Raw genomic sequence first — 20,579 nt, 5'->3', positions numbered from 1 at the left:
AGTTATGATAGTAAAGGTTAAGGTTATAACTGTGCACAAGGTTAGAATCTGTACCTATGTGAAACAGAAATAAATCCACATTACCCATGTTCGTTTGAATTCAGATATATATATTTTTAAAAAGATCAGGTCTGAAAAGATTTATCCAGAGAAAGTATATTACACTAAATAAAAACATTTGAGTGCATTCTTACAAAATATATTTGTTTCTCTTGTATTTAAAAGAACATTTTAAGTGTCAGTACACTATTATAGTGTTCATGTAACAGTAAGGTGTTTACAACACTTTTGTGCTGTTTAGATATTAGAGCTATTACATTAAAATTTACAAAGAAATTAAGCTCATTATATAATATCCTATAATTTAATACTGTCATTTTCAAGAGTTTAAGTCTGTTACAACTAAACAGCTGCATGACATCATTAAATTGCAGGTTCTGTATCAAACCCTGGAGCATCACATGATACATCCATAAAAGGCTTCATAAATATGAAATGTGACCCCCCCCCCACTTTCTGAGTGACATCAATATATTTAAATAACATACCCTACGTATATGCGTATGTATTTGATGCAAGTAAAGGAGAATTGTCTACTGTGCAATACTAGAGCCCAAGTCAGTTTTTTAACCTTTCTCCCCTCCTCCATAGCCAGGGGCTGTGTGGGAGTTCTGGATAAGCCAATGTAAAGATCCCTCCTCTCCTTAAAAGAGGGATAGAGAGCAGCAGGATCTTTCTCATTTCATGATGCTCACCATTGCAGTGCATCCACAAAGCTGACTGGAACTGATGCTGGAGTTGATCTACACACAGGTGGCTCTCACACAAGGACACAGAACACACCAGGACAGATCATTCTGTTCAAGGAGCTTTACAGACAAGACAGAGTGGGTAATTGCATTTACAATAATACTTATAATAATTATTACAATTCGAATAATAATAATAATAATAATAATAATAATAATAATAATAATAATAATAATAATAACAACAACAACAACAACAACAACAATAATAATAATAATAATAACATTATTATTATTATTATTATTATTATTATTATTATTATTATTATTATTATTGATATCACACCATAATTGTTAAGTGTTGTGTAAGCTCAGTTTGCATTGGTTTGGAAGTTTGAGTGTTAAACCTTTTTCTCTTTTACTGTGGAGATTGTTGTACAGTCTTTATTGCAGTGTTATGTGTCTTGCCTTGCATGCCAAAGTGATACCACGGAAACCATTTCCCATTTCAAGACAATGAGAGATGTTTGTGCAGATTTTTTTTCTCCCATTTTCTGTACTTGTATACTGTTCCTGTACTTTATACTGTTTCCTAAACATAATAATAATAAATGCCAAGATATACTCAGAAAATATCAACCACCACCACAACAGCAACAACAACAACAACAACAACAACAACAACAACAATAATAATAATAATACTAAGCGCCTTTATTTACATAGCTCTAAGTATATTTTATGTTTACTTTACATCTAAAATATTAAAGCTCAGTGATAAATACTATAAATCTGTGAAACTTACTGTATTACAACAATTATTTTGCACATGTTTTCTTATGACTTGTCATAGTTATCTTAGTTTATGTGTTTAAACAAGAAAGTTGTTTATTTTTCAAAGATTTTTGAGATGCAAAATAATGGATAATATTGTTTCAAGAGATCTTAAACACCTCACTAATCTGAGCTGCAAGTGATCTTCAAGATTAACAGTAATCCTGCATCAACTGAGTGACGTGCTGAGGCTGTATTTCCTGTAGAGTTCCATTAGCTGGACTTTGGAGTTGACCTTAACTTGCAGCCATTGAATTAGACAAACATTAAATACTGTCCAATGAAGGAGCTGTTGCGTTAAAAAAACTTAAACTAGTGTCAAGTGGATTTTATTGACATTGCTGCATGTATCTTAGAATGAATACAATACAGATCCATGGGGAAACACACAGTAATACAGCAGCACAGTACTGAGGTACACAAGACTATACTACAAAAACAACTGTGTAAATTGAGCACAAGAAATGCAACACGTATACAAAACAATGCAAAGTAACTACACAGAGCATGACAACAATATTGAATAAGTTTAGTATTGGTTAGGTTTGTCAATTAATAGTTAGAATGCGCTCATGACCAGTGATATACTAGCAAAACTGTCCAGTAGTGTCAGGATCATGGAATAGTGTTGATAGCAAGTTTGGGGGAATGTGTCTCATAATAGCATAATCAGCCATTTCTCTAAGTATGTAAAACAGTTACATACAAACAGATAGCATCTCTGGGATTATATAATTTTTTTCACAATTCTGTGCAGCTTTTAGTTTACAGAATGCCAATCGTGTTGAAAGGAGAAAACATCAATATAATTGCAGGTAGATTTAGAGCCCAACAAAAATTGATTTTCTATTCCTACAGACTTTTATAGCTATTTAAATAAACCTAGCTAATAATTCTGTATTATCAGCAGAGAAATGAAAACCAACATTATGTTTGCAAATGATATAGTCAGTGGGGTTGGGTATAGAGAAAGAATAATAGGGGAACAGACGCTGAACCTTGTGTGACACCATATTTCACTTTTATAGGCTATGAAGAATCTAAAAAAAAGGTCTGTAAGAAAAGGTCTTAACAAGGCAAAAAATTCTTGCCTGCACATTAAATTCTCATGGCCAATTAAGCTATATAAATATACATATATGCACATATATACATATATATACATCCATCTAAGGGGCCATAGTTAATGTTTTAAATTAATTCTATTCTATACACCATTGAATTTTCCCTTTAAAAAAGTGATTCATGAATGGACTGATCAGTTTATGTTGTTGCAGAAGTGTGAGCCATGGGTCAGAGGCTGAGCTGGCTCCTCTTCCTGGTAGGACTGTTGGGGGTATACACACAGGATTATTACAAGGAAAGTACAGGAGAGAGGAGAACCAGACTTAATGGTCAAACAGCAAATGTATTGAAACATGATGGAGGTAAGATGAAATTAATGAAAAGACATGTCTTCTGCTGTGTTATGTTGTTGTCTTTTCAATATAAGTATAGATTTTAGAGTACCAAAACTCGTTAAAAAATTATAATTAGTAATATATTTATATTAATCAATAAAATATTAATATTAAAGGCTGACAGTAATGTACTCTTTCGTACATTCCGTAATGTACTCTACTCAGTCCTTTAGCATGCAATGCAAAAGAAATCTGCAAAATGAAAGGTCTGCACATCCAACTTTATGTATAAAATATTTTCTCAGTAATGCCACACATATATTATTGCCTTGTGAAGCTAGCCTTAAGGCATTCCTACTGACATTGATGTACTGTTAGCCCAGAGCCTTAACCAGGCTCAACATTTTTTGAGTTCCACAAGCTTTTATATCTAGTTATTGTACATAATAATCCTGAGAAATCAGTTGTTCTTCATGTATTCAAAATAAACACTTTATTCTAGGACAAATGTGTTACATACAGTTATTAACAACATAACTTTTTGAGCATCTACATCTTTACTAAATCAGTGGAGCAGCAGCTTCATTCACCAAACATCTGGGTGGTTACGCTACAGCCCTACACATAAGCATGCTGGCTTGACCATGCTTGTATAGTTGAGTGAAAGCTAAACATAATGGGTGATTGAGTGCATGGGCAAATTAAAAGTGCCCTTATCATCTGCTCTGTGGTCAGAACCATTAAAGAGTACTTGATAGAATATTAGAACATTTTTCTTATTCTCTATAATGTATCACTACAAGATTAATGTTTCCTTATATAATTTGACAACTGAAGACTCTACATAAGAGGTGAAAAAAGAAACCTACCAAGGCTCGGACATCTGTGTCCTCATAGTCATGCTACCTATGTTCATGTGTTTGACAGGCCACAATTGGGTTTTCTGTTTTATTGAACAGTCGTGTGCCAAGTGTTAAGAACTGGCAAGTGCCAAGCTAAATGGCAAACATTGGCACTGCTAGAATAATCCAAGACTTTATTGTCTATGATCTGCAAAGTTTGATTTAGAAATCAGGTAAGGGAACAAGAGGTTACACAGAGACACACACAAGGGTGCAATAGTATTTTATTCTTTTTTACAGCAGCCATCTTGGATGAAGACTGTGGTCTTGAATTGGCCTTCCTTGTGGACAGCTCAGAGAGTGCCAAGGGTCATCACCAGCAGGAAAAAAAGTTTGCCATGGACATTGTTGATGGTCTGCAGAGCATCCGTTTAAACTCTGGGCGCAAACTTAACTGGAAAGTTTCATTGCTCCAGTACAGCAGTCATGTCATCATTGAGCAAACTTTCAAACAATGGAGGGGCACCGAGAACTTCAAAAGCAGCATCAGTCCTATGAGCTATATTGGCCATGGCACCTACACTACCTACGCTATTACTAACATGACAAAGATCTTTTCTGAGGAATCCAAATCAGGGAGCATCAAAATCGCACTGCTTCTTACAGACGGAGTCTCTCACCCGAGGAATCCTGACATTTTCTCAGCCATAGCTGATGCCAAAAACCAGGGTGTGACGTTCTTCACCATCGGCATCACACACACTGCCAATGAGCCTGCAAACATCGCCCGTCTGAGGCTGCTAGCGAGCACACCCCCCTCCCGCTTTCTTCATAACCTTCAGGATACGCACATCACTGAGAAGATCCTTACTGAAATGGTGAGTATGAGAGCACATTTTTAACCTTTCTTTTGTTTAGTCAGGACTGTCAAATGAGAGTAACAAAATGCTTTGTTGTAATGTGTTAAAAATCTTTTTTAAGTTTACAAAGAGTGAAAGAACACAAAGACATCCTTAAGTCCAGATATAACAATACTTAGTTAATTTTCATCAAAGTTGTTCATAAAACAATTTTTTCAGAACTTTACGGCTATTATATTCAGCTATTATTGTTAATAAGCTCTGACATTAAACTCATTAAACAAAAATACAGCCAGGCAGAAGTCTAAAAATCTCTAAAAAATCTCTAAAAAACCTGTCACACTTTTTTCTTTGATATTCCCCCAAATCATTCCTAAACTGTCAGCACTTGTCTTAAAGCTGGTGTAATCCCCTTGACATTCCTCTTGGTTGGGTGTGACCCATTATTTCTTTTCATTTGTGTTTTTTAAAGAAATAACAGGACAAATCAGAGCTATAGATGTCATCGTCTGATGCACAAACACAATGGGGCAAATGAAAGCAGTTTAATGGACTATAATTATCCAGAAAACAGAGTAATGCACTGTGGCTATGCACTAGGGATATGTTATTACATGTAATATTTTGGGATACTAACATTGTCTGTATCTTTGCAATGTTAGAAATATGTGTTTTGTTTGTTGGTTTTTTACTGTACATACTGTTACAAGACTGATAGGTAGTGCTGATAGGAGCTTATGGAAGTTACATTAGCATTAATCAAAAATTATGTAAGTATTAATTGTAACTGAGAGAATTTTATTTTTTATTTTTGCCTCCTTACAGGCTCAACTAGCAGAAGATGGGGTATGTAGTATTTTGCATATTATATAAATTATTGACATACAGTTTAATTTATTTAATTTACACATTAACACTTTTTTTTTTTTTTATCTTTTTAAGTGCCCTGTATCTCAGAAATGTGCATGTGAGAAGGGTGAGAGAGGACCTAGTGGCCCAGCAGTGAGTATTTTCACTTCTCAAAGTATAGACTATATGCAAGGTTTAAATATTTTAAATAATTATAATTGTTTCTTGCTTTGTGTTAATGCGATATGTGATAATTTACTTCCATATCTTTCTTAGAACCAAAAGATATATATATATATATATATATATATATATATATATATATATATATATATATATATATATATATACATATTGCACACTATTATAAAAGAGCCATTCATACCCACAAAGCCAGTCATGTGTTTAATTTTTAAAAAAATATTTAGAATATTTTCTGTGTTAGTTTGTACATTTAAAGCAGCAAACAATAGTGAATCAAAACCTAAGACATTCGTATAAATATATAAAATACATAAAATAATTATACATATAACTGTTTTCAGCATTGTACAGAAAGAAAATTGTAATGTAAAATGCTTAGCTATTGGTAAAACCTAAAAGAAATATGGTTTAACAAATCTTTAGGATAAGAAAGCAACATAATAGTATAAGGGATGTGTTGAAAATCCAGGAAGTCAAGGTTTCATTGGTTTCGTACAAGCAGTTCAGTTCATACTCTATTAAACTGCCCTTTTATATATTCTATTAAACAACACCAAAAACCATCTACCACAGAGTAAGGTAGATTCTGGCATGAAGCTTTCAACATAATGGAGTTTGAATATGATCTGTTCCGTTTGAAGCAAAAAGTGAATAATGTGTGCGTGTGAGTAAATTTTCCAGGTGCATTCACTTCATGAAGATTGCAAATATTTTAACCGCATAATTGCTATCATTAGTTTAAACACACAAAGTGGGATATGTGGGCTACATATAAGCACACACACAAAACACAGTCTCCTATATAATTCCTTATTGCTTTTATTCTCTATAGATTTTTTACTGCCCAAGGGGACTTCGCATATCAGATTCCCATTCTTTTCTTAAGCTTATAGAACTATACAATATCTCCTCTCTGCTTCTGGCATTATATCAGTCAGATTTCAGACAGATGAGGTCACTGGCTTTTTCTCATTCATTTACCAGAAACCTATGTAATGTGTTTACTGCCTTCCACTAACATAGATATTCCAAATAATTTCACAGGGAAAAAAAGGTCGCTCAGGTGATGATGGAGCCCCGGGGCCTAAAGGTCAAAAGGTCAGAACCCATTTATCATCACATGTCTCTGTGTCATATTTGCTGCTGTACATGTATGCATGTAATAGCAAAATGACTATTTCCTAAAATCATTGCACAGCTTGCATTCTTTGGGATAAAGGTGACACAATTTGTGTTGGAAAAAATATCTCATCTAATTTATGGATCTAACAGACAAGTCAACTCAAGCCAAATTTTGTCATCCAGTTCACATTCACATATTAAATATATATAGGATTGTTAAGCCATACAACAAAATGGCTTTGCTCACATGACTACCTGAATGTAATTCTAGTGTTAAAAAGCTTAAAATCTTAATTTTAGTAAGGGAATTACTTATTATCCTGTCTTTCCAGGGTGAAAGTGGGTTGAACGGACTTTCTGGTCGTGACGGCTCAGAGGTGAGTGCACCAAAACTGCCGGGATGAGCCTGGACTGGCTTAGAAAACACGGGATGAGCCTGGACTGGCTGTCATGCAACATGCCTCGTTTATTTTCATTCGTTGATGTAATGTAGTGTTAGTAATAAGCCAAATAGCTCATCAGAAATATTGGCTAATAAACTTTTCTTTCTTTCTTTCTTTCTTTCTTTCTTTCTTTCTTTCTTTCTTTCTTTCTTTCTTTCGTTCTTTCTTTCTTGCTTTATTTCTTTCTTTCTTGCTTTATTTCTTATATTCTTTCTTTCTTTCTTTACTTTACTTTAGGGTAAACCTGGCTACAAAGGAGAAAAGGTATGCCTGTCATTTTAATTGACTTTTTCATTTATTTTATTCCTTATTCTGTTCCTTAAAAGACAGGTCCATATTCAGGTTTCAATGTAGTTAAAGAAAACTTAGTAAGTAATTAATAGCACTTAATGAGCAATATGTTCTAAGATCAAATTCCTCAATATTAACCTAAAACCTTAATGGTATAAATTTATATGATAATATACATCAGTTTCGTATAGTCTCATCTGTCTGCAGGGAAACAGAGGTGAATGTGGCACACCAGGAATCAAGGGTGACAGGGTGGGTATAAACGTGAAGATTTAGGTATTCATTTTTCAAAGTATTATACATACGAAAAAAACTTAATCTGTTCACCTTAATCTGTTATTAAATCCGCTCATAGGGTCCTGAGGGTCCTGTTGGTATAAGAGGATCCAGAGGGTTGCAGGTGAGTGAGAATAAAGATATAATGACACACAGAGTCAAATGCATGTGAGGCACCAAATGGTAAAGTACAATAAATTGTACCTGTATGGTTTAGTGCTGTAAATCAAGGCTGTACATCACGAGTGAACTATACTATGATTATGTTATTTTCATAATTTAATTTTAATTTGAAGAACACTATAATATTAAGGCACACCTGTTTGTTGTTCACCTGCAGGGGTTACCGGGCCCACAGGGTGACATTGGACCAGAGGGCCCACTGGGCAAGAAGGTCTGTATCTTTTAATCACCAACAGCTGTGTAAAGCACACAGATGTTACTTTAAAATGCACACCTGGGGAAAACTCGTATATGAGAGGAAATGCACGGGAATAACCATATTTTACATGCTTGCACCAGGTTTCTTTGGTGGTATGCGCAGAGGTATGTGTTGAGCAGTCTGGCTTTGTGTTTAATTTAACTGCCGGAAGTATCCTGAGAGGTCTTGCAGACATGCCCATTAGGGATTCACTGTCTCTCACATACAAAAGAACATACCTATATTTTTTAATGCTTTCTTTTTAACAGCAACTCTAAATGACAGCCATGACAGTTAATAACATCAGTAGGCTGTTTCTCATAGAGAGAAAAATTCAAATGGGTTCTGTCCATGTAGCAGCACACAGACACATTAGAATAGAGAAGGTGAGACACAAGACGTACAGCAGTCAAAGATAAACCTGTTTTTTTAAGGATCACTGACTGATGATGTTGCACTTTGTATAACCAAGCAAGCTAAAACAGGAATACACTGAAAGATAAAAAAAAATATGTGCTTCTCATCGTGGACCTGATCAGAAGGAGATACAACTAAATAAATATATCACCAGGTTTAGGAATGAGGATTAAAGCCATGTTTGGGCAATGCTCTTGTAAAATGAGTGACAAATGCATTTTTGTTAGCTAACTGCAACCTAACCTTCAAGGTAAACTGCAAATGAAAAGGTCATAAAGACAGACTGACAAGTAAGAAGCCAGACTGAAAAAGCAGGCAAACCTGATAAAAAAAATAAATAAAAAATCACAGTGAAAACCCTCAGAAAAGCTACTTTAATAGTTTTACTGAAAACCCTACTTAAAGCCTTCTGTACAGTTTTCACTTTCCAATTTTATTACCCAGATTTCCTTTGTTTTATGTTTATGTTCGCTCCAAGGCATCATGTCTGACAGAGATGAGCTATGACTTGTTCAGATCTACAAAGCCAAATACTTTACCACTGTAAAGAGGGGCAGACTGATTCAAACTGATTTAAGACATGACTGAGTAATTGCATACCTCTGAAGCTGTACACTGGTAAAGTCAGATTTTCCACTTTATATTTTAGAACAACGTATGTGGGCAATATTCAAATGATCTGCAGATGTGAAACTGCATGAAATCAGTTACATGCAGAATTATTGCATTTCAGTTAGAGTATTTTGACTTAAAATATCATTAATCTCCTCTTGTGCTGTGACAGGGTGAGCGTGGTTTGCCTGGTCCACCTGGCCTTCAGGGTGAAACTGGCATTGGACTACCAGGGCCAAAGGTCAGAGTTTTTTGCACACACTTATTCACTAGGTTTATGATTTCATTCCTAATTCTTCAACACTCCTGTCTTTGAAATATTATATATGAAAAATCTATGAAAATATATATGAGGATTATATTAAGCTTACTGATCCCCCCCGAGGTTGTCACACCTTTTTCCTATAATTACCTGCAAAAGGTTTTTTTTCTTCACCACAAGAACTTACTGTAGGCTATACTGGCCTGCCTCTATCAGTTACTACAAAATACATTATAGTAAAAAAAAAATGTGCACATGTGTCATGTACACATGATAACCATCATTTATCATTCTGTTCTTTTATCTGTAGGGTGATATGGGATTTCAGGGCAGACCTGGACCTTCTGGTCCAACAGGAATTGGAGAACCAGGACCACCTGTGAGTATACAATAGTCTATTATAAAATAGTAATTTATATCTTCTCCAAGATGTCACAAGATCTGATAAATCCATATCTCTTGTCAGCAAATAACAAGATTGTACTTGCATAGTATCGAACCGTTCCATATGCAATTTTCTAATATAACAATGTAAAGCTCAATATATATTTTATAATTAGGGGCCTCAAGGTCCACAAGGAGTTCAAGGAGAAAAAGGACCAGTGGGAGAAGGATATCCAGGACCTAAGGTAATCATAAGCATTTTCACAAAGTAAAAGCACATACACATACATGCATTCACAATAATACACCTATTATTTGTCATGTAAATCCTTATTTCATAAGACTAAGCATTTTATTTGCAAAAGGCAATCGATGCTTACAAAGGCACACAAATTTTGTTGTGAAACATAATTACTTACATATTCCTTTTATCTTAAACTGAGAAAATTTCTAAAGTAATTCATAAAGTCTGTGCCAGACATAATATCAGTGCAACAAGTCATTTCAGGTCATACATGTGAAACACCTGTAGACGTCTTGTCTGCACTGCAATTAACCTTTCTGACTATACATCATATTCATCCACAGTAAATGCAGAGCTATTCTCCATGCTAGAACGTGCAAGGTGAAATTAAAAGGTTTTTTTTCAACACCCCAATGTTTCCATTTACTTCAAAAACTGAGGAATGTGTATGGAAGGCTGGAATCGTACAAAACAAATAAGAATATTTGATAACCTTTGTTTGCTTAGCCTGGAGTTTTAGGAATCTGATTTTTCAAGAAGCAAAGATAATTATCAAAGATTTTGCCCATAGTACACAAAAAAATGGTTCTTCAAGTGCTGCCTGAGGATTCTCTGATACATTCAAAGAAAATCAGCTATTTGGAACTATTTGTGTTTGGGATATACAATTATACTATACTTTATACTATTGGGATATACAATTATACTATACTTTATACTATTGCAGTTCTCTTCATAGGGAAAACCCTAACCCCTTTAGGGTTTTCTCTAGAAACACAACTAAAGAACCCTTCAGGTTTTTCATTTTAAGAGTGCATTAATTCATTGAATCTGGTGAAGACTGAGTGTAAGGCACGTGGGATAGGATGGGATGTACTTCCATTACAGATCATAACAAATACACATCCATATCAGGGATATCTAATAGTCTAATCAATCTGACAATAAACGTATCTTTTGGAAAGGTGAGGAGAGCCTAAAAAGTTCCAGACATTAACCCATATTCAGGATTGAATTAGGAACCCTAGGATGCCAGTGTGATGCCCCTAACAGTGTAAAAATTGTGTAACATGATGAAAATGTAAAGAACTATTCTGCACAGCAATTATTTTGTGAATCATGAGTTGACATATTATGGTAATATAATATAATGTTAGCAATCCAATATTATCCTCCACCCACCAAAATACGTTGAGTTTAATAGTAAAAGTATGTTGAACTGCTAACATTCTTCTCTCTGTGTTTGTCAAAATCCCATCACCAAGAGTTTAAGAATTAACTTGGAACAAGAACTAGGAAAATTTTCCAAAAGAAGGAAATGGTGCTAGATTATGCTGAAGCACAATACCAGCTATGCAGCGAATTAGTGCTAATGGTGGTGGGTGGGAAGGGGCATTTCAAGGTCAAAAGGGCTGATGACCTTGTCTTTGTTTGCCAGGGAGACCGGGGGCTGGATGGACCGAGGGGCCCAAGGGGGCAACCAGGCGCTGGAATCAAAGGAGAAAAGGTGGGCTATAAATAAAACAGCTACTCAATGGTGTTCACACAAACACACCATGCTTGCCACACAAAAGGCATAATGAAGTACATAAAGGATGGGTAAAGGTCCTTTGAGGAGGCATTAGCTATGTTGGGGGAGGGGGCAGGGGAGTGAGATATAACAGATGGGATGTAAAAGAAATCTTGAGTCCCTGTGGGAAAGGCTTAAAGAACCCCAACATGTAGTATTATTTTAGTATATACTGCAACAGCAATATATGGTTGAAATGACAATAAAAGCTTCTTGACTTGACTTGACTTGACTTGATATACATAATAAGACTTACTGTATACCTATTCTTTATTCTTCTATGTATTTAAGTTCATCTATAAAATTTGTTATCATGTTATCAAGTCAGTGTGTTTTTGTATATGTATTGTTTCTTAAAGTTAATTTAAATCATGTGTCTTGTGATGTTTAGGGTGATGTGGGGCCTGCAGGGCCTCTTGGACCAGTTGGGCTTCCAGGAGTTGGCATTCAGGGGGAGAAGGTAGCAGGATTTTATTATTAATAATGCTTCATCCACTATAATTCACTACATCCACTCATACATTGACACCGCCAAAGATCAAAGGATTTCCTATCAGAAACTTCAGTGTTCTTCTTCAGTGTTACCAATACCATTAAAAAGCATGATGCTTAAGGGCTGTTAATGGGTATCACAGAACCTTGATTGGTTTGTATGATATAATGTATTAAATAATGTATTTTTTTAATATCTTAAATTGCCCAGAAATAGTACAGATTTGTGTGTATTTAGACTGGTGAAAACAGGAATTTCTGAGTGGTGTAGAGTAGATTTTCAAAGCTCAAAGCCTGATTAGAAGATACCTTTCTGGGTTTCTATCTGAGCAATGCAGTAATGTGTATAATTTCAGCATTCACTACAAACTGACTGCTGAATAATGTCTTTAAAATAGCTACTTCATTTATAAACAGGGTGTGGAGGGTCCAAGAGGGCCTCCAGGAGGAAGAGGGCAACCAGGAGAGGGTCTGCCTGGACCAAAGGTTAGTGTTACTAAATGTACAATGTCCAAGGAAAACATATTGCTTATTTTACAAATACTAACCTGTATTTAAATTAAATTAAATTAAATTAAATTAAATTAAATTAAATTAAATTAAATTAAATTAAATTAAATTAAATTAAATTGATATTTTAATATCAATCTGCACCCTTTTTTAGGGTGAACAAGGATTACCAGGAGAGGTTGGCAGTCCAGGAGACAGAGGAATCGGAGAGCCTGGACCAAAGGTTCCACTATGTGGATGTTCTTTTTATTAATTGCATGCGATCAAACTTATTGGAAACTTAGGTAAAGCAATTGAACCTAAAAAACCTCCACCAAAATCCAGATAAACAGTAATGTTGTTGGGGCTTGTTCTTGTTTTATGGAAATTACAAACATATTTTTCTCCTTTTACAAGGGTGAGCCTGGTGCTGCAGGACTGGCAGGTTTACCTGGACTTCCTGGGGAGGATGGCGCTCCGGGCCAAAAGGTAGAACTGACAACCTGAATGTAGTTTAACACATCAAGATGCTAGTTATATCCTCTTCCTAATTAAGTGCTTTTTTTTTATGTGCTTTTTGCATATTTTTGTTTTCATTAGGGTGAGCCTGGTGTAACAGGCCTGAGGGGACCTGAAGGAGCAGCAGGAATTGGTACACAAGGAGAAAAGGTTACTCATAAGACAATGCTTCTTAGTGCCATAGAGTTAACCCCATATATTTGTCTATCCAGATGGTTTATGAGTAAAATAATATTTACTCTTTTACTACCAGGGAGACCAAGGTCAGCGGGGTGTCAGAGGATTACCAGGCCCACCTGGCATATCTGGCCCTTCAGGTGCCAAGGTAAGAACCAACCATGAAGATGTCAGCATACATATCCATCAATGTTTAAAACTGTTTCCGTAGTTATCTTTAGTCTATTTTTAAAACAGGCCTTTAATCTTCATCCAGTGACAACATTATGTAAACAATAGTTTGTAGCTGTTAATCTTGTTGGATTAAGATTTTTCTATATTTCATTTTTAACTCTTGGTTTTGTAGGGAGAGCCTGGAACACCAGGACGATTGGGCATGCCAGGACTTCCTGGGCGAGCTATTGCAGGACCAAAGGTAAAAAATCCAAAATGCCAAACCATGCCACATGTTCTGGCAAGCCTTTACTGAACAGGCACATTGCCAGTGAAATGAAACTCTGTTTCAGTGTTCAGTACTGTGGTATACAGTACCTCATCATACTCAGCTATGAAGTACATGAGGAGGAATGATAATATGACTTCATCTCTCTGTTCCTTCAGGGTGATGTTGGACCTGCTGGTCCTCCTGGACCAATTGGAGAAACAGGTTATGGGCTCCCAGGTCCAAAGGTATGAATTATACTCTAAACTTTGTAAAAGGAAATCAGACAAAGCACAAAATGTTTTATGTTTGCTGTATTCTCACTTTAATATTTAGGGTGACCGTGGCAATCTGGGCCCTCCTGGACCATTTGGACCAAAAGGTGAAGGATATCCTGGACCAATGGTAAGTATATTATTAAAAAAACACAAAGAACATTACCAATCCCATACATCTATCACACATGATAAAATTGTTTGTCTTTTGCAGGGTCCTCCTGGTCTCCCAGGTCTGCCTGGAGAGCCTGGACCTGAGGGCATTGGCTTCCCTGGACCAAAGGTAGACCAAAGCTCATTATACTAAAGGAATTCTATAGAGAATTATGTGATGTTGGTGTAAAATTCAGCTTAAAATACTTGTTGCAGGGTGACATTGGTTTCCGAGGTTTACCAGGTTTGCCAGGCCCACCAGGTGAAGGGATTCAAGGACAACCAGTAAGCCCATACTTCACTTTTACATTTTGCTTTGACTTACCTCAAGAGATATGCACAAGGTTCCTTCTACAAACTAAGCTACATAAAAAATTAATAAATCAGTCTCCATAGAACACCACCAATTCTTTCAGATAAGGATGGCAGACTTTTCCTGTCAATTCTAGACCACTATTTCATTAGCTTAACATAATGCAGCTAGATTTTGTGACGTTTCAGGAGCTATGCTAAATAATCTCACAAATATTCTATGCCATTGAGGTGTAGTGATTTTTAGTGAAGTACTCCAAGTCGCAGTATTCCATCCCTACACATACAGATTGTGATAATGTAATCTGTGTTATAATTAGTTTAAATAATTCAAGATACACAATGTATTACACACAGTGGATAGTAAATCCTGGTTTTTCGTATGTGACTAAGCTTTTGTCCAGGCAGCTTATGAGAGCTTATGTAAAGTTGTAGCTCAGTTTAATAGCCTTTAGTTCTACTCCACTTTAATGAGAATCTGAGCCAGTGAAACTTTTGCTTCATTCCACATGTCCGCACAATAAGGATTTATATCTGGGAAGTGAATGTGTGGGTGATGTTGCTCAGTTGCTGTGGACATTAAGAAAGACAAACTGTCTGTCTTTCCCTAATTAACCCTTTTCTCCTGCTGTTTAAGGGCAACACAGGAAGGCCAGGACTGCCAGGACCAGCCGGGCCCCCAGGAGAAGGCATTCAAGGCCATAAAGTAAGTTAATTACATTTTCTCTCATGAAATATGGCTATATCTAACAATGATTGAAGTGATATATCTGAGTGAATCAGTGAGTTAAATATTTTGTCATGTGAATGATTCAGGGAGATCAGGGTCCACCAGGTGTCACTGGACCAAGAGGACCAACAGGGGAGGGACTCGCAGGTGCTAAGGTGAAGTGTCTAGATTCTTAATTGTTTTATATGTACATTGGTAAACTTTTTTTATGTTAATTTCGTCAAATAAAATGTGACATTTAGTTTTGCTTGACTGGTGACTGCTCCTCTTTTTCTTACAGGGCGATAGAGGGTTGCAGGGTGAGAGAGGAATGAAGGGAGTTAAAGGTGAAATGGGTGACCTTGGACTCCCTGGACAATCTGTGAGTGAAGAAATTATATATTAAACATGAACTTAAATTAGTTTTAGACCTAGATACTGTATTACCCCACCACATCATACATTATATACAGCACATAGAATTGATGATCATATTGTAAACTATGAAGCACTTTGATACAAGTTTCCTTTTCTTTAACTATCATAGGGAAGACCTGGAGAAAAAGGCGAGATGGGCCTCACAGTAAGTTTTTGAAACCACTAATAAACTCTGATAAATGGTTAAATATTTAAATTCTGTGTAAATATGGGTGGAAATATTTTAAGTGGAAATATATGTATTGTGTTAACATCTTAAGTAACGTTGAAGGTAGCAATTTAAAATGACGTGTGTTTTTAAGCATACATTCAAATTTACTCAGGTATTTACAATAAAACAAATGAGTTTAACTGAATTCAACTTCTTGGTCTTACACTTGGAAATTGATACCTCATAACTCATATTCATAACTCATATGAACATAAAATTTAACTTCTTGGTTAAGGCAGGGTCAGAGTTTGTACATTTTTTCAATTACGTTTCCTTGAGTGCAGTGTTGTATAAAGTACTAGAAAGCAATACTTGAGTAAAAGTACAAGTATCGTACTAGAAAAAGACTTTGGTAGAAGTGAAAGTTACCTTTTAGAATATTACTCAAGTAAAAGTCTTAAAGTATCTGATATTTACTGTACTTAAGTATCAAAAGTAATTTTCTGATATTTAATGTACTTAAGTATTTGAAGTAAAAGTAAAAAGTAAAATTTCAGTGATTTTCGGTAGGCATAAGATCAGGGGCGGTTCTAGGATTTCATCTTTATGGGGGTTTAGCCCTCAGTGAGAATTTAAAACAAGAAGAGTTTTATATTATATATTATATGACTACATTGTAAGCCAAAAGTTATGGTATTATTAAATGGCAAAAGTGGACACCAAAATTTTATGCATGATGTAATGATGCCAGTCTTGAATCAGATCAGTTCATGTATGTGTGCATTCTCTACAAACAGTGTGTCCAATGAATGCAGTCATTAATAAAAAATATTCACAAGACAAAGACCAAATCATTAAATGTTATTTTTATTTAGTATTCAATGGATTGTTTGCATTAATATTTTGTTTGTGCTATCAACTCTGGTAATAAGAATAGTGAAATTTCACTGCTTTTGGTTGCCGTATTTGCGGCTTACTGCCGATTAACGTTACAGATAAACGCCTCCAGCTCTGATTGCGTGTGCACGCGCGTGCTCTGATTGCCTGTGCTTCTCTGTAGAGCGTGCAGACGTGCGTAATGCAATCTGGGAGCAGTGATTCGCCAAAACCTCCCTTATTGCAGTCGCATACATTTCTTCTGATTTTATTTTGTAGTAACGAGTAACGAAGATGCTTAGTGGAAATATAGCGGAGTAAAAATATACATTTTATCTAGGAAATGTAGTGGAGTAAAAGTGAAAGAAGACATAAATTTAAATAGCAAAGTAAAGTACAGATACGTGAAATTTCTACTTAAGTACAGTAACGAAGTATTTGTACTCCGTTACATTACAACACTGTTTGAGTATTAGTACTTGTCTCAACTGCAGAATTGCCTAAAATATTAGTTGAATATGAAATACAATAATTGAAATTCCTTCAGCCTCTGAATATCTGATATACTTTCCAGAGAGAGGACATCATTAAACTGATCAAAGAGATCTGTGGTAAGTAACAGAAATTGGAAATTCTTAATGAAGAATGTCTTTGCATTATCTTACCAAATTATGTGCTTTGTACACATTACTCCTACATCTAGGTTGTGGCATTAAATGTAAAGAGAGGCCTATGGAGCTGGTATTTGTAATTGACAGCTCTGAAAGTGTCGGGCCTGAAAACTTTGAAATCATAAAAGACTTTGTAATAGCACTAGTGGACCGCATCACAGTAGGCCGAAATGCCACACGCGTCGGCCTCGTCCTATACAGCCTGGATGTCCATCTGGAGTTCAACCTGGCACGCTACATGACCAAGCAGGATGTCAAGCAGGCTATCAGAAAGATGCCTTACATGGGAGAGGGAACCTACACTGGCACTGCAATTCGCAAGGCTACTCAAGAGGCTTTTTACAGCGCTCGCAAAGGAGTCAGCAAAGTGGCCATCGTCATCACTGATGGACAGGCAGATAAGAGAGAGCCTGTGAAGCTGGACATGGCAGTGCGGGAGGCCCATGCTGCCAACATTGAAATGTATGCTCTTGGGATCGTTAACACATCAGACCCTACGCAGGCTGAGTTTCTCAGGGAGCTTAACCTCATAGCTTCAGACCCAGACAGCGAGCACATGTACCTCATTGATGACTTTAACACCTTGACTGGTGAGTCTGTGTGGCAGTATATAAAATCTGTGGATAAACAATTTTGTTATTTTCAAACATATGGCTTTTTAAAGAAACATAAAGATTTTTCACTGACAAAAATTTCCCAAAAATAGAACTCTGATTTTCAGTACTAACTCCAAATGTACTAATCAACTCAGTTTTAAATGACTAACAAGATATAAAAAAAAAAACAATTAATAGGTAGTACAAAACATGCAGTTATCATTTTGACTTGAGTAATATTGTGTCTTCTCTGCAGCTTTGGAATCTAAGCTCGTAAGTCAGTTTTGTGAGGATGAGAATGGAGCACTTATCTACAATCGCATCACCAATGGTGGCAACGGACACAATGGATACAGGCATAATGGCTATGATAACCACAATAATGTCTTAAATGGGAATAATGGCTATGGAAGTCATCATGTAGAAGAATTTGACAAGAGGGTTAATGTTCTGAGTGCAACCTACTCTGAACGAACCAACCCTGCTCCTTTTAGTGCTAAGGTTTGTAGACTGTCTAAAAAGAGAAACTTTCCTTAATTAAATACAACAATATGAAATAAACTGAAAGACAGAAAACTAAAAAAATTAACATGATTTTTGTTCAATTTTTACTTGGTTTTTTGACCATAACAGACCATAATAATCTTTGGATTTAAAGGAGATTCTCTAATTTGTGTTTTTTTTTCATCTCCAGATTAATGTAGACTTAAAGAGTCATGTTCAAGGTGGCCACAAAGTAATTGATGCCCAAACTGAGGTTGCACCTGTACAGCCTGTGCATGAGGACAGCAAATCATCTTACACCAACACCATATCTTCATCACTGCCATCATCATCATCATCATCATCATCATCTTCTTCATCATCAACATCAACATCGTCCTCTTCTTCCTCATCAGGATCTGTTATATCTACTTCAGTGAGCGTAAAGCCCCAGCCTCGTCCTGTTGTAGACGCAGGTAATAATCACAACTAAATTACATCATATAGCACATTTTTGTTAGAATATATATATATTTATATTTTTTATAGAATATAATTATTATATTATTTATAGAATATAATACAAACTAAGACCCCCAGTTGTTTTTCCATACCCATTAAGATTGTTGTGTTCACACCAACCTAACTGCACTGTGGGTGGGAAATGAAGCATTCAAACAGACAAAATATGCATATAGCATTGAACACCCCAAGAACATTTATGCTTACTTTCCCTGTAACTGATCTGTGATATTTTGTGTTCAGCTCCTTTGGATCTTCGTTGCACCCTTGTCCTGAGCCAGGGGACCTGCCGAGACTACATCATCCGCTGGTACTACGACAAACAGGCAAACGCTTGTGCTCAGTTCTGGTATGGAGGATGTGAAGGCAATGAGAACCGTTTTGATACTGAGGATGACTGCAAGAAGACATGTGTTCTTACAAGTATAGGTAATTACACCAAACTACTACATAATCAAAACTAGGCACATTTGCTAAACATGTTAATTGACCCACATTTCCTCTTTTTTTTCCACAGCAGGTTAAGCTGGATCTCAGAACTGACATTTTTACACTTAAAAAAATGGACTAGTGTTGCTTTTTTTTACTGTTCACCATCTGCCCTGAAACATTATACTTCTTTCACCAGGTTCCGAAAATATGTTTAACGAAAGTTTAAGAAAGAGAAAATAGGTTAAAAAAAGATTACTGTGATTATGTGCTCTGTTCTAGTACAGTGCTTATGAAGTAAATCTGCCTGTTCTCTTTCCCTATAAAGCACAAATAACTCATTTCCTGATATACCTCAATTTTTAAATCCAGCTTCCGTTTATTTACCCTATAGGGTTTCTGCACTGTTTCATTAATATTTTTCAGTTGTAGAACTGTATGTCTACATTTTGTCATATGCAGTATATATAAATATTAAATATATTATCATATGCAAAGTTACCTTTTAGACTTTGTCATGCAGAATGGTTAAGTTGCTATGATTTTATAGAAAACTAGGCTTTGCATTCTTTACTTGATATGATAGGATCAATATGATGGATAAAGCAATTTTTTTTAAAGCTTTTTTAAATACAAGTGCTGTTAACTGTAAAATTTTAACTGTGATTAATGTTAGAAACTGATACACTGTGAGTACAACATGTATGACTGACGCTTTTGTACTTTTTTAATAAATGTAAATGTTTTCAATAATGGTGTTAGAATGTGTGACTTTGTTTAGCTCAAAGGTTATGCAGTTTTCTGTAAGTTGTTTATGCGTGCCTTGACAAGACCTACAGTATATACAGTACACTCAACAGTCATTTTATTAGAAAAATTTGTACCCCTGCTTATTCATACAATTGTCGTCAGTCCATCATATGGCAGTAGTGCGATGAGTAAAATCATGCAAATACAGGGCAAGAACTTCAGTTAATAACCACATGAAACAAGAAAATAGAGAAAATATGCAATCTTAGTGGCTTTGACTGTGGTATGGTTGTTAGTGCCAGACAGCCTTGTTTGAGTATTTCAGAAAATGCTGAT

The 20,579-nt window shown here is 35.7% G+C and overlaps 1 protein-coding gene across 2 annotated transcripts; it reads left to right on the top strand.

The window, feature by feature from the left end:
- The first annotated feature begins 755 nt into the window (after nucleotides 1-755).
- col28a2a (collagen, type XXVIII, alpha 2a) lies at nucleotides 756-20,246 on the top strand. 2 transcript variants are annotated; one of them, XM_060876782.1, is made up of 37 exons: nucleotides 756-891; nucleotides 2,861-3,010; nucleotides 4,126-4,703; nucleotides 5,511-5,531; nucleotides 5,628-5,687; nucleotides 6,783-6,836; nucleotides 7,193-7,237; nucleotides 7,541-7,567; nucleotides 7,802-7,846; nucleotides 7,950-7,994; nucleotides 8,211-8,264; nucleotides 9,493-9,561; nucleotides 9,893-9,961; nucleotides 10,143-10,211; nucleotides 11,649-11,717; nucleotides 12,172-12,240; nucleotides 12,690-12,758; nucleotides 12,937-13,005; nucleotides 13,179-13,250; nucleotides 13,362-13,430; nucleotides 13,534-13,605; nucleotides 13,804-13,872; nucleotides 14,058-14,126; nucleotides 14,215-14,283; nucleotides 14,368-14,436; nucleotides 14,523-14,591; nucleotides 15,256-15,324; nucleotides 15,435-15,503; nucleotides 15,629-15,709; nucleotides 15,875-15,910; nucleotides 17,367-17,403; nucleotides 17,496-18,053; nucleotides 18,316-18,560; nucleotides 18,754-18,903; nucleotides 18,934-19,018; nucleotides 19,308-19,493; nucleotides 19,582-20,246. In XM_060876782.1, exons 2-37 carry the CDS (start codon nucleotides 2,872-2,874, stop codon nucleotides 19,587-19,589), a joined length of 3,633 nt encoding a protein of 1,210 aa, XP_060732765.1. In that variant the 5' UTR covers nucleotides 756-891; nucleotides 2,861-2,871; the 3' UTR covers nucleotides 19,590-20,246. The 2 variants fall into 2 exon arrangements, with proteins under 2 accessions (XP_060732765.1, XP_060732764.1); XM_060876781.1 differs by having other exon boundaries at nucleotides 18,754-19,018.
- Nucleotides 20,247-20,579: the final 333 nt, after the last annotated feature.

Source organism: Tachysurus vachellii, chromosome 8, assembly GCF_030014155.1.
Source record: "Tachysurus vachellii isolate PV-2020 chromosome 8, HZAU_Pvac_v1, whole genome shotgun sequence".
Classification (NCBI taxonomy): Eukaryota; Metazoa; Chordata; class Actinopteri; order Siluriformes; family Bagridae; genus Tachysurus; species Tachysurus vachellii.
Note: the sequence above shows the minus strand (reverse complement) of the source record. Positions and strands in the feature narration are given on the sequence as shown.

Coding starts and splice junctions, on each gene's coding strand:
- col28a2a (XM_060876781.1), top strand. CDS start 2,872: ATGGGTCAGAGGCTGAGCTGGCTCCTCTTCCTGGTAGGACTGTTGGGG. Junction 15,911..17,366: donor AAGGCGAGATGGGCCTCACA/GTAAGTTTTTGA, acceptor TATACTTTCCAG/AGAGAGGACATCATTAAACT. Junction 18,054..18,315: donor TGACTTTAACACCTTGACTG/GTGAGTCTGTGT, acceptor TCTTCTCTGCAG/CTTTGGAATCTAAGCTCGTA.